Source organism: Pseudorasbora parva, chromosome 14 (genome assembly GCF_024679245.1).
Source record: "Pseudorasbora parva isolate DD20220531a chromosome 14, ASM2467924v1, whole genome shotgun sequence".
NCBI lineage: Eukaryota > Metazoa > Chordata > Actinopteri > Cypriniformes > Gobionidae > Pseudorasbora > Pseudorasbora parva.
In genome coordinates, this window is record NC_090185.1 from 16,908,238 (window position 1) to 16,922,410 (window position 14,173).

The 14,173-nt window shown below is 41.6% G+C and overlaps 2 protein-coding genes across 3 annotated transcripts in view; both read right to left on the minus strand.

Moving 5' to 3' along the window:
- Nucleotides 1–994: 994 nt before the first annotated feature.
- crygs1 (crystallin, gamma S1) lies at nt 995–2,596 on the minus strand. 2 transcript variants are annotated; one of them, XM_067414778.1, is made up of 3 exons: nt 2,222–2,596; nt 1,812–2,054; nt 995–1,357 (listed from the first exon to the last, which is right to left on the minus strand). In XM_067414778.1, exons 1-3 carry the CDS (start codon nt 2,240–2,242, stop codon nt 1,085–1,087), a joined length of 537 nt encoding a protein of 178 aa, XP_067270879.1. In that variant the 5' UTR covers nt 2,243–2,596; the 3' UTR covers nt 995–1,084. The 2 variants fall into 2 exon arrangements, with proteins under 2 accessions (XP_067270879.1, XP_067270880.1); XM_067414779.1 differs by having other exon boundaries at nt 2,234–2,592.
- Nucleotides 2,597–5,943: 3,347 nt separating this feature from the next.
- krt222 (keratin 222) overlaps nt 5,944–14,173 on the minus strand; it is a 19,847-nt gene continuing 11,617 nt past the window's right edge. The window contains exons 5-10 of the mRNA XM_067415028.1: nt 14,061–14,171; nt 12,573–12,677; nt 9,136–9,356; nt 8,727–8,908; nt 7,722–7,824; nt 5,944–7,574 (exon numbers count right to left, since the gene is read on the minus strand). Of these exons, the coding sequence (XP_067271129.1) occupies nt 7,361–7,574; nt 7,722–7,824; nt 8,727–8,908; nt 9,136–9,356; nt 12,573–12,677; nt 14,061–14,171 (936 nt within the window). The 3' untranslated portion in view covers nt 5,944–7,360. The remainder of the gene's footprint in view (nt 7,575–7,721; nt 7,825–8,726; nt 8,909–9,135; nt 9,357–12,572; nt 12,678–14,060; nt 14,172–14,173) is intronic.

Consider the following 14,173-nt stretch of genomic DNA (forward strand, 5'->3'; position numbering starts at 1 on the left):
ATGCTCGTATGGTCGCGGCTCGCACCGTGTGAGAGGAAATACGAGACGAGCCGAGCACGTTAAGAGCACCTCCCGACCTTACGATAATTTTTAAACATGTTTAAAAAGTTCGGAGAGTCGGCCCGATTTTTACCAGCCTATGGCTGTCCCCAATTGCCAAATCATGCACAAGCACGTCACATACGCTCAATCTCAATCTATTATAGCCTCAGTGGCTGCAAACATACTGCGTTCACACACACACACACACACACACTTTCTCTCTCTCACGTGCACTATTCTCTCTCCCTCTGGTTGTTTCGGTTAAAGGAATGGCTATGTTCTCTGCTTTTCAACAGATCATTTGCACACATTTTTTCTTTATTTTTTGTATCTAAAGCTATAGCAGCAACATTGAAAGCTCCGGTGTCTGTGAAAACTCGTGTGATCGCGGCCGGCTCGCGGGGCAAACAGTCGTGCCGTGTACCAGCTGATTTGATGCGATGATCAAATTAAATGACTCGTAGCGTCTGCAATATCTCACGACCTTCCGAGTGTCCGAATTCGCACAGTGTACGCCCGCCTTTAGGGTTTACAGTGTACTAAATTTGCATTATCGTCAAATTGTAAATGAGTACATTTTTGACTTCTGACTTTTGGAAAGGCCTTATAAAACTCCACCTGACAACTAGGGGGCACAAATCACGTAAAAGCTTTCAGGCAAAGTAGATGCGTTTGCATGGTTGCAGACATTTCAATTACGTTAGTTTGCTTGAAAAGTTTGCACCAAGTGTGTAAAATTTAGGGCAGGGTTTGGCAACCTGCAGTAACCGTTGAGCGAGAGAGATTATTATTATTCTACACGTTCATTTTCGTTATGCCAAATACCTCTTGCAGTAATCATTTGTCTGTTTTATATTACGATATTACGATATTATATATGGGAAGCATGTCGTTTCCAAAGTTACACATCCACAAAAAGAGACAAAACCCTCAACGGTTTCATTTGCAACCACACATTTATTGATTCAGCACAGGCGTGTCGGTGCTGTCGTGGTTGGGCAGGAAAGGAGGACTGCAGGATGGATGGATTTCAGGTCAGACGTCACTCCGTCAGGCGTTTGAAGGACTGAACTGTGGGGCAGATGGCGCCCCAATCCACGGGCTTACGATATTCCCCCTTCTGCAGAAGGTACTGGCGCCCTCTGTAGCTTGGGTGGTCGTAGAAGATCCAGATCCCATCTAGCACTTTACAGGAGTGGACCTCACGTGTACGGAAGCGCTCCACCACGGATGGACAGTCCTCGGTGGTCTCGTATACCTGGCCGGCGAAATCTCCCTTGTCATAGAGTTGGATCTTATACTCAGAAGCTTTTACCTGCAGAGGAAGGGACACCTATTGAACATCAAATACGCACTACCAGTGTTGGGGTAACGCATTACAAGTTACGTAATCAGATTACTTTTTCAAGTAACTAGTAAAGTAATGCACTACTTTTACAATTTACAACAAAGTATCTGAGTAACTTTGACGCCACAGTAACGCAACTTTGTTTTTCCAATTTATCGACTGACAGATCTCGTCCCAATGTTGAGGATTTTCTTCAGCCTGAGGCATATTTGCCAAAAAATATCAAATTTTTGTTATGAAAAAAAAAACTAATCCAGCTCAGGTGGAAAAAGTAAAGCAAAAGTTACGTAACTTTTCTTAAAAAGTAATGCAATTAGTTACTTTTTAAGGGAGTAACGCAATATGGTAAAGCATTACTTTTCAAAGTAACTTTCCCCAACACTGCGCAGTACAGAAAGTTTTACATGCATGTGCGACTTACAAAGTGGATCATCTTGCAAGAGCAGAGGCGGTCGTTCAGACCCATCCAGCGTTGGTAATCTGGATACTCGCCCCGGGTCAGTACATACTGGTAGCCCATGAAGTTGGGCCTCTCGTAGACCACCCAAGCCCCGCTCTCCACACGGATGGAGTTACACCGGTTCAGGAAGGCATGGAAGTCCGAAGAATCGCTGTCGCACTCGTACCGACGGCCCTGGAAGTTCTTGTCCTCGTAGAAAATGATCTGTATGAAGGAGATGGTGGAATTGTATTTCTAAACTACCTCTGGTTACATCACAGGTCTATATATTATTAAAAAAAAGATTATGTTAAAACCTGTAAAATATATATCAAATGGAATAAATATTTGTAATAAAAGGATCAATAATCAGAGCAGAGTGTCCTGATCACCTTCGTACTCACCCGGCCCATTCTGCAGAGGTTTGGCTGGCAGTGGCGCCTGTAGAGGGGGTAGATGTGCGGAGCTGTGCTGGTTCAGGCCTGTCCCACTCCGGCTCTTTTATACCCAGACATCTCTCTGTAAAGAGGACATTCGCTTTGTCATGAAAATCAGATCCAAAAATTGAGTCAGTGCTTTCTAGAAAAAGACAGGTGGATTATAGGGTATAGAGACGGCAACGTGTGCAGGGGTCTGTTTGGATGTGTGTGTTTATTCAGCTGTGTTGGTAAGGGCGCACACACATCCACATGCACTCATTTTCAAATTTTTGGTCTGGAGAAGTGGATAATCAACTTCCTGTAGACCACATAATTTTGCCATTCTATACTACATCCTATATTAAACCAAAACAAAACAAATGTGTTTAATAAACTTGAAAATGTGCAAACATTTCAGATACACACAAAATGCCATTCCTGGCTGCAAGCTAAAACCTCTGCCAAATTTCAGGGGATTAGATAAGCTTATATGGCTTCAATGTGACCTACTTCCACCCCAGTTTATTTTTTCCCTAAATATTAGCCTAATATATTCATGTATACCAATAGGCTAAATTCTTTATGACTACAACGCTTTACACTACAACGCTACTATGGCTACCAAATGTAGTAAATTATCTTACAGGACTTAAGTAGTATATACAAATATAAACTGTCGTCTTTGGCTTGGCTTGCTCAGTTGGGGACACTAAAATTATGTTCAAAGTTAATCAACTAATTATACAAATAACATTTATGAATTAGGTTTGAATTAATTCTATAAACTAATACAGATCTGCCAACATTGTCGCTATATAATAAATGAAAATAAGCGGATAACATCACTGTTTTCTCCAGAACGACTGTACAGTATTGTCCTGTTTGACACTGTGAAGCTGCTTTGACACAATCGTGATTGTAAAAGCGCTATATAAATAAAGTTGATTGATTGATTGATATAATTTAAGCATAAAACCTGATAGATGGATAGAATTGTCCATAGAAAACAAAAGACACAAACAGAGGAAGATATTGGAGCTAAATATGCTAGTTAGCTAGCTAGTATAAACAAAGAAAAGGATTCTAGGTTAATAATATATTAATAATCAATATTCATGAAATAGACAATCTGCATTTGTTGAGTTTCTAAAGTGTGCAATTAGTCTATACTTTGCCATCTCATAATGCCACAGGAGTTGAGGATAAATACAAAATGGCGGAGAGCTTAAAAGGTTACTTCAGTGATTTAGCATTAAGCTTTAAATTGGGTCATTAATGTAGTAGTTATTTTTGAATTTGGTGCCTTCTAGACTGAGAAAAGCACGATCATTCGAATATACTCCCGGGTTTCTACTGATACAAAGCTATATACTAAAACGCTGAAGTAACTCTTTAAGCATCTCTTAAAGTGGAAGTGCTACTAAGAAAGTTATAAAAGTTGGTAAAATTGTACTTTAAAGCAATAGAGTAAATATTTTAGCAACTGTTGTTGGCACATTAGGTTATGTCAACGTGTGATAGACGTACATCTGTACACCTAAAAGCGCTCTTCAAAATTCAGTATATACTCAACAAAAAAAAAGGAAGGAGGAACATTTTTTGTGTGCCCTGCATGTTCATAAATGACCACTAGGGAGCAGCATCTTTTTTTCATCAGCAATAGCGATGCCCTGGAAATTAGCCACAACAACATATAACATCAAAAATAGCATACTTATATTTTCCTTTAGAAAATGTAAAAATATAAAATTACAAACTGAGTTTTGCGGTTCATATTCACTTAAAGTTAATATTGTTAATGCAGTCTTTCTTTAATCTTCCACATATGAGTTCCTCATCAAAGTACTAAAGCATGTGTGCTGACCAATAGACTATAGCTTGGACACGCACTTGTTTAAGTTGAGTGACATGTGAAGGCCAAGTATGGCCGTCATGCTCAACTGCTTTTTATCAGTTTGAGCCAGTTTCTATGTCAGCTTTGGCAGCGACTGTCAAACATATGAAACCTTCGACCAGTCCCCAAGATTTTATCCCGGCATGGTTATTGAAATAAGTTTTTAATGTTATCAGGGATTTGAACCTAATAAACAATTGCCTTAAGTTGAGTGCCGGCTGATTTTAAACATGCTGCAGCCATTATTAAAGAGATCAAGTTTGAACCCCACAGATTTGGACAATTTCAGACCAATAGGTCCTGGAGAAGGTTGGTTTGTATTCAACTGCAATCATTTTTTTTGGGGGGGGAAGCAATATTTTTGAAGTTTTCCAGTCTGGTTTTAGGGCAAAACATATCCATTCCACTTAAGTAATGCCCTAATAAATAATAAATTACAGCCTTGGATTTCATGCTGCTGCTTCTTCAAATGCGTTCTACTGACTAATTCTGAGTCTGTATAAATTAAAAGGCACCCAAAACACAGCAAGGTAAACAACGCATCTTAGCATATCTGTTGCACAGGTGGGTCTGTGTGCCCACCTACTCTCACTAAAGAAGCTGGTATTTAAGTGAATGTTCATCATTTGTTTTGGCCCGTGTGGTACGATCACAAAGACGAGCTACTGTAGCTGAAATTGGTACTGATAGAAAATTGCATCGCAGTTTGATGCGTACGGGCCGGGGCATGCATAGCCACAGACCAGTCAGGGTGCCCATGCTGACCCCTGTCCACCGCCAAAAGTGCCAACAGTGGGCACGTGAGCATCAGAACTGAACCACGGAGCAATGGAAGAAGGTGGCCTGGTCTGATGAATCACATTTTCTTTTACTTCACGTTGATGGCAGGGTGCATGTGAGTCGCTTACCTGGGGAACACATGGCTCCAGGATGCACTATGGGAAGAAGGCAAGCTGGCGGAGGCAGTGTGATGCGTTGGGCAATGTTCTGCTGGGAAACCTTGGGTCCTGCCATCCATGTGGATGTTACTTTGACAAGTACCACCTGCCTAAGCATTGTTGCAGACCATGTACACCCTTTAATTGAAACAGTATTCCCTGGTGGCTGTGGCCTCTCTCAGCAGGATAATGTGCCCTGCCACAAAGCAAAAATGGTTCAGAAAATGATTTGAGGAGCGCAACAACGAGTTTGAGGTGTTGACTTGAACTCCAAATTCATCAGATCTCAATCAATCGAGCATCAGTGGGATGTGCTGAACAAACAAGTCCGATCCATGGAGGCCCCACCTCGCAACTTACAGGACGTAAAGGATCTGCTGCTAACATCTTGGTGCCAGATACCACAGCACACCTTCAGGAGTCTAGTGGAGTCCATGCCTTGACGGGTCAGGGCTGTTTTGCCAGCAAAAGGGAGACCAACCCAATATTAGGAAGGTGGTCATAATGTTATGCCTGATTGGTGTATGTTGTTACAACGCTAACAGTTATCTGAACTGCAATGGAGGAAGGATTTTCTTCTTCTAAACAACTGACTAGACTTTTGTTGCATGAGGACATGGCAAAACTAATTTTTCTTTTGGAAAAAGTGTTTTAAGCATTACTAACATAAAAAAAACAATGCTAGCGTGCTATGTTTAACCATTGTTTAATATGCCATTATCTGTATGAAACCTATGTTAAATCACTTTCATTTGTCATTTTTGTTCTGTTACAATCTGTTCCAGACTTAACTGGGACATCCGTGTTGTGTTCTAGTTTTCCCGGCCCTGTGGTCTATATATTCATAACATAAATAGCACATCTGGAAATAATAATAGCTTTATTAGCACCTGTCATACAGTGTATAAGCCAAATCACTCAGCAGGGCACAGCTTTTGGATATTATACAGATAAAAAAAAAGGAAATGTTTCACAAAAAGCAAAGAAGAAGAATACAGATAAAAATCAGAAGGTTAGCAGCATATAAAATAGGCATTTTGCCAACGCATACAGTGTCATTTCTCTTTCGCATTTCATAAAGTAAGTCACGATCCCTTGGGCAGGAGATGAAATGAAAAAGGTTATCTACTGTACATGACAGTGTGCATTACATAATAAAAGAAAGCGATAAATAAGCCCATGAGGCGATATCATTCATTTTTCAGGGATATATATTCATTCAGATTTAATATAAATTTAAATTAAATATATGTATTCATTTCTTTGATGCACCAGGAAGAACCCCATGTATTGACAGTACAACAACTACCAGAGCTATTTAAATAAACCCATTTAAATGATTAATATACGCCGATGAGAAAGTTTTCAATCCTGCATAATTTTAGATCGGAAGACGTCCCATTAGTTCAAATGAAGACATGTATTCTCAATACGGAGAAATGTATCTTTTAGAGGCTAATAAGTAGAAAAGTTTGTAGTTGGCATTTAACTTTTAGCATGTCGTGCTCTCCGCACTTCCGCAGTGATAGACTGATGACTTTTACTGCTACTCATTTTGTAAACGCAGTGTAGGACAGTACATCGGTGTCGCCATAAATCTTTTTTTTTGGCTGCTGAGTTTTGCCACACTTGCAAAATTTCGCAATATTTCATTTTGGTTCACACTACATTTTCCTGCAGAAACACAACTTGATACGCCCTCAGCGTTCACTGGAGTGTAAAATTAATCCCAGTCGCATTTGTCAAAAGCAATAAGGCATCTTTTGTTATGCTGCACTGAATATGAACTCTTGTGTGTCCACATTGACCATTTTTCACAGTAAAACTTAAGACTCAGCTCTGTAAATATACAAACTAAATGCATGTTCACAAACCAATTTTTATTCTATTATTTGATTACTGTAATATATACTAAAATAAGAGAACTAAAGTCACAATTGCATGAAATTTGAAACACCGCAAGACATACGTACTCGGAAGAAAAATAAATCAATTACAAATTAATGTTCCTTGCAATTCCTTATAATGGCTTTATGTGCAGTGAATTCATTACAATCATAAAAGCAATTTAGGTGTCTGTTTTCGATCGCTTTACTGTTTTTTTTTCTCTCAAATGGCAAAAGTTCTATAACGTCACTAAAGTGTTTCAGTTTTCATTAGCTGCTGAGAAACAGAGACGTGGTCACCACTACTTAATTGTGATGCAGTAGCATTGTGAGGTCACAGTTGGGATGTGGTAGCATGGCGATGTCACAGTTGTGGTGTAGTAGCGTTGTGACATCACTGCGCAAAGGTGGGTATGCTGCGAGACCGTCTCATGACTAGACGGACCTCCACGTTAGGGAGACTGTCCTGTTTCGTTTGGCCGCAGCCCTCGTCCGCCACAGCCATGTGAAGGTCGAAACGCAGAGACACGGACTTCTTCCTCAGCTTGGGATTTCCTTTGAAGAATGAGCCTTCCCACTGCCTGATGACCTTATCAATCTTCTCTTTCCTACAGCGCACAAAAAGCAAAGGGGTAAGCAACAAAACAGGTTTACAAGGAAGTTTAGAGCGTAAAATGATGATGTAGAAGTTCCACCATCTAAGGTTCTTAAGTGCAGCTATGCAAGGCTCGAAAATGAGTCTAATGTAAACTCACTCCACATTTCCGTGACCCTCGGCACTCTCCCTCACTACATTTCCTTCCAGAATCTCCTGCGTCTTCACAGTACAGATCTCCCCGTCTTTGTTTTTGACTGGTTCTGGATAATAAACACAAACAAACACAGAGTTCCATGACATCTCTTAGCCTCACAGCTGAATAATGAAACTGGTGTTGAGAATAAGGGCTTTTGTACCCCCTTTTTTTTTGTACCGGAGGAACCTTTTCATAGTTCCTCGAACAAATAGCTGAAGGAACCAGGAATGATTTTAGTTCTAGGAACTCCTTTTGAGGGGACTAATTTAGCTCCTACTTCAGAGTAGGGTCTAACCCAGCACAATAGGGACTATCAGTGATGGAAGTCTATGCTGATTGGCCGAATGCACATGAAACACCAGCACCTGTCATTTAAAAAAAAGTTTATAGCCTATATTTACTCCACAAACTTACTCTACAAACATGTAAAACAGTGATAGATAGACCTCTCGACCTTTACATTAAGGAGAAAATCCAGCTTTGAGGGGACCAAGCAAACCATGATTATGCATTTCTGCCCAGCTAGAGAATTTGGGCATCAACCACACAACAAACGGTAATACTTTTTCATGTACTGCCTACTTGCTTTGTATAACTAATAAAGGATTAGACAGGCCTGTTAAACAGATCGTATACTAATGAAGACGAAGAATGGGAGCGCTGTTTGCTCAGGCTCAGGAGTTCTCAGCGCTGTCAAAATAAAGGTTCGCCACGGCGTGAAAATATAATTCACAGCAACAAGCGCGGCTTACGTCACTTCAGAGTTCCTACTGGAAACCAGGAAAATGCCCCTAGGGGAACATTTAGTTTTTGGGGAACCACCCTGGTGGTTAGTTCCTATAATTAAGTTCCTAGAAGAACCTGGTGCGAAAGCCCCTCATGACACCTGAAGTGTGAAACAAGGTGCATTTCAGTGCAAGTGTTAGGTTTGACAATGAGTTTGAGGGTGTTTTACATCATCCTCACCTGTCAGGGTGACAAGACTCTGCTGTCGTTGAAGGGCGGGGCTTCTTTTAGGTGTTCTCTCAGTGAAGAATGGCTCAGCAATATCCTCGTCACAGCCGTTGGGTAGACCGTTCTGCTCGAGAGCCGGAACTGACCCCTTCCATGGCTTCAGCTTTAGAGACTGACCATCTGAGGTCAGAAACCTGCAGTTTAGGAGTGAAAGAAGAAGCACACTCAAGACCACACTCAACGTCTTCCTTAGAAACCTCTTTGGGTTGACTGACTAACATCAAGGGCGCGGTGCCAACCCTGTGGAAATTCCAATGTATTACTTTGGTAGTTACATAAACCACATCATACAAGTTTGAGCGTGTGCTAACTGTTTTATCGTATTGAAGAATACACCTCAGTGAATCTATCCCTCTCCTACCTGCCCTCCTCGTGCTCTAGGAGTTTCCTATAGGTTGCAATCTCTCTCTCCAGCCTCATCTTGGTGTTGAGGAGTTGGCTGTGGTTATGCCTCTGGACTTCCAGACCATCCCGCACCGTTTCCAGCTCAGACTCCAGACTCCTCACAGACCGGGACAAATCCTTGAGTTGCACAGAGTACTGGAGCTGAGTGTGGTGTAGGGAGCTGTGGAGACTCCTCTCCTGGTGGGATAAAACAGAATGGTCATTTATTACCAACATGGCCAGCCCACAGCATGAGATACTGGGAAAGGCCTGAGCATTCCTGTGGCTTTATACAGGATTGATAGATGGATCTCCAGGGATGGTGGAATGGAATATGGGGTCGGACATAGTGGACAGTGACTAGAAGTTTGTAGGGTCAAGCAAACAAGCAACACAACTTCTATTAAGGTCAAGTCCTTTTAGTGGTCAGTTATTTCTCCCACAAAGTCATTTGATAAATATCTGTGATGACATGTTTTACAAGGACAATCCTACTGGAGCAACCTGGGATTAGGTGCCTTGCTCAAGAGCACAATGGTGATGATTCATGGATTGCACCTCATGGTGATTAAACCATAGACCTTTCTTTTACTGACGGTCCTCCTGGAGGAACAAGGAGCACCTTAGAACAATGGCGACGACTCAAGGATCCCACTTTGCAGGGATAGAACTAGCAATATTTTAGAAACTGGCAATCACCCCACACCCCGATAATTCGAAGGTTAAGAGGCTGGCTCAAGGGCACAGCAACCTTCTGTTTATCATCCTTGAGTTTAACGACATAACCACCACCAAGTATCTTGATCAGGGACACAGTGGTCACTGGAAACACCCAATAATTCTACAATTCCTGAACTGGGGGTCAAGTGGTAGAACAAGGCTCAACCAACACTAAGGCTGTATGTTCACCAAAGCGTTTTCGCCAGCTGAAAACGCTAGGCGCTCTGCTGAAAACGCCTCGCTGTGAGCGCTTGAGAGCGTTTTGGCATGCAGCGTTGTTTTTTTTCTTCCGTTGAGACTCAGTGTGCTTGTTATAATACGAAAAATCTGCGGAAGTGTTACTAATTTCAAAGGTAGTTTGTTTCTGTATTGATTCTATATAAAATTGCAGATACAATGTATAAGTATTTGCTCTGGCTCTTGTTTTAAATAATTTTGTTTCATTATTATTGCTTGTTGTCATCTGTTGACATTGTACACGCAGAATGTGGCGGTTGGTCTGTGTTGTGTTGTCCCGCCCTCATCCACAGTGATTGGACGGCTGGGTGAAAAGTGACAGTGATGAGCGCTGCGTTTTACTCAAAGTTGAACATTCTTCAACTCTCGGCGACCAGTAAAAAACGCCGAGCACTCAGCGCTTGAGCGTGAAATACTTGCTCAGCACCTCGGTGCGCTCCAGGCGTTCTAAAAACGCGGCGCTTCCATTGAAAACAATTGAAAACGCCAGCCAAGAGTGTGAAAAAACACTTTGGTGGACACACGGCCTAAGGGATTTGGTTAGATTCCCACGGTTCAACTCATATAACATGGTGCCTACAATAGGATTTGGTCTCTGGGATTTGAGCCCACAACCTTCAGATAACGATTCAAAATCAACAACAACAACAAAAAAAACTAGCCATTTGTGCTTATTCTCAGTACTTAATAAACTAGCCATTTGTGCTTATTCTCAGTACTTAAAGGGGGGTGAAATGCTGTTTCATGCATACTGATCTTTTTACACTGTTAAAGACTTGGAATCCCATACTAAACATAGACAAAGTTTCAAAAGTTAAGGTGGACGTTTGATGGGAGTATTTCTTTGTCAAAAATACTACTTCGGTTAGTCATAAGTTTCGGCAAGTTTTTTGAGATCATGCGTCCCCTTTGACGTTAATGGGGGCGGAATTTCCTTGTATGGGCCTTACGGACAATTCTACCGGAGCGCGTGAGAGAGAGAGAGAGAGAGAGAGAGAGAGAGAGAGAGAGAGAGAGAGAGAGAGAGAGAGAGAGAGAGAGAGAGAGAGAGAGAGAGAGAGAGAGAGGAGAGAGAGAGAGAGAGAGAGAGAGAGAGAGAGAGAGAGAGAGAGAGAGAGAGAGAGGAGAGAGAGAGAGAGAGAGAGAGAGCGAAAGTAACAGGCTACGCCCCATCAAAGCGCTGGCTTGTAGGATGCTGGACAGGTGGATGTGCACATAACAATGTCACCAAAAAAGTGCGTTTTTGGTTGCCAGACCAAGACAGTCCTGCACAGATTCGCCAAAACCCCGCGTTAAGGCAACAGTGGATGTAATTTGCTTTTCGGATCAGCAACTGAGTTGCGCGAATGTTTATATCTGTTCGCTGCATTTCGGTGCCGACTGTTTTCATAAACAAGGCCCAGCTCGACGCCGGATTTTCCCGATCGCCCTAATGCTGAATGATGGAGCAGTCCCAACGTTAGAAGGGTGAGTGAGACTGCTTCAAATGTCTGTGTTTTTTTTAGTCCGCTTACTGTCTACACAAACCACGCGTAACACACAAACACACGTGCACAACTGCACTTCCCACATGTACACCTTCAAAAGACAAAAATACGACGATATAATTCAAGTATAAATATGTAAATAACACAAGCCGTCTAAGCATATTATATAGTTAGTGTATAACTTGTACCACATAGAGACATCCTGCTCTAGTCGTTTTTGCTGCTGCTCCTGTTCAACTGCAGCCTCTGGGTCTGATTCCGGATCATAGATGTATGGCTGTATCTGATTAAAAGCCATATTTTTATTTTGAATAAAGTTTTTTTCCCGCTGTTAGGGATGACACAGCTTTACGACGCACTCGACTCAACATAGCAGCAGCGAGCACACGTCATTATTTAGCTCCGCTCACACGACACGCCCCCACCCGCTCTGCTTTTTTCGGAAAGACTCGGAACAGCGCATCTTTCTTATATAATTATTAAAAAATAAAGACTTTTCGGAGATATGCAGGATGCAATGCTACTCTATAGGTACTCAAGATTGACATGACACTGACTGAAACTGAGTGTTTCACCCCCCCTTTAATAAACTAGCCATTTGTGCTTATTCTCAGTACTTAATAAACTAGCCATTTGTGCTTATTCTCAGTACTCAGTACAACGTGAAAATGATGAGGTTCTGAAATAAAGAATGAGATGAATCCAAGAGGCATGTTCCTTCGAGGTAAAGTGCTGTTGATTTGCATTTAACACTTAATTGGCAATGCCCCAATGTACCCAATTCCGGATGTGCCGGATTCTGATCTGGCTTCTTCTGGCACAAGACGTATGTTTATGTAGCAGTAAATAACATTTAAATTTGTCTGTCATGTGTGTCAGGTGAAATAGTGTGTGTTTAGGTGTGTCTACATGAAGTGGAGAGTATGTGTCCGGGTGTGTCTGTGGGCATGTTTGTGGGATTTTAACGCACCAAGGCATGTAGCGATTCAATCTCAACCTGTAGACGGTGCCATCGCTTTCGGGCCTCAGCGAGCTCGGCTCGTGCCTCCTTCAGGACCTCGCCACCTGCTCTCACCTGCACACAAACCCCACCAAATACAGTGTATACATAAGAATACCGCAGAGAACAATAAACCCCAATGCATTTTAAGCCTTTTTATATTGCTTACCGTGGTTTATGGAGGCTTCATAACACTGTGCCTTAGGACTCCTCTTACTCAAGGTAAAATTACTTTAATACATAGCCTCTCTGGTTTGATGCTTTAATAATCCATGATTTAGATCACAAAATAAAGAAATGTGCTAAAGTGGGACTTCAGTGAGCATTGGTAACACAATAGATCACATTAAAAGAAAACTGAACGGATGCTTTTGTAGTCTGAGCTGACATAATATCACAGTCTAGGAATCAGTTCAGTCTCCATCTGATAAGAATAACAGCAGTTCCAAAGAAAAGGAAAAACTATTTGGAAAAGTCTTATGCAACATATTAGTTATGCAATATGAAGAGTAAATTTGTGTATTACAACAAACTAGGTTCACTAACAGAAAAATACCATAGTACTTTGGACATGGTACCATAGTGTTATCATTTTTTTTTAATATGTTCAATTTTTAGAAACATGCGTCATGGTAATACCTTGTTTTTTGGACAGGATACCATGTAAATCCTTGTTTTAACATGTTCGTTGGTAATAGAGTGTTTTTGGACACCTACCAAGTACCTTGGAGTACTATGGCATAAATACGCTCAATTTATCACAAGAGTTTTCATAAAGACATGCTGCAATGTCTTGTTGTTTTTCAAGGAGAGTTATGAGGCCAACGGCCCTTGTTTTTGTGTGAGGGCATAAATTTGCAGGAAGACAACTAAGCAATCACCTACTGATGAGAAACAGACAAAACACAATGGTATGCTCAATGGGGCTGACATCCCTCATTCGGATTTGAAAATAATGGATGTTTAAGAGTCCTTTCACATACACACACACACGTTTGGTTATGTGAATTGTTGGGACATTCCATAGGCGTAATGGTTTTTACACTGTACAAACTGTATTTTCTATCCCCCTACACTGCCCCTGCCCCTAAACCTACCATCACAGGAAACATTCTGCATTTTTACTTTCTCAAAAAAAAAAAAAAACTCATCTTGTATGATTTATAAGCATTTGAAAAGTGGGGACATGGAGAAATGTCCTCATAAGTCACCCTCTTCTGTAATACCTATGTCATAGTACACGTTTGTGTCCTGATATGTCACAAAAACAAGCACAACACACACACATACACACACATATACACACACACACACACACAGACTGCTCTGCAGTGCCCTGGCCAGCAGACCATAGAGAGTGTTTGAAGGAGAGAGAGAGAGAGAGGAGAGAGAGAGAGAGAGAGAGAGAGAGAGAGAGAGAGAGAGAGAGAGAGAGAGAGAGAGAGAGAATACTCGTACCTGTGGCGGAAATGCAGCTGTAGGGCTGGTTGCATCCTTTCGAGGCCTTGTCTGTGAAGTGGGGCAGGAGCCTGGGTCTGGATTTGGTGGCATGGCTGAGTCAGGGCTGCTCT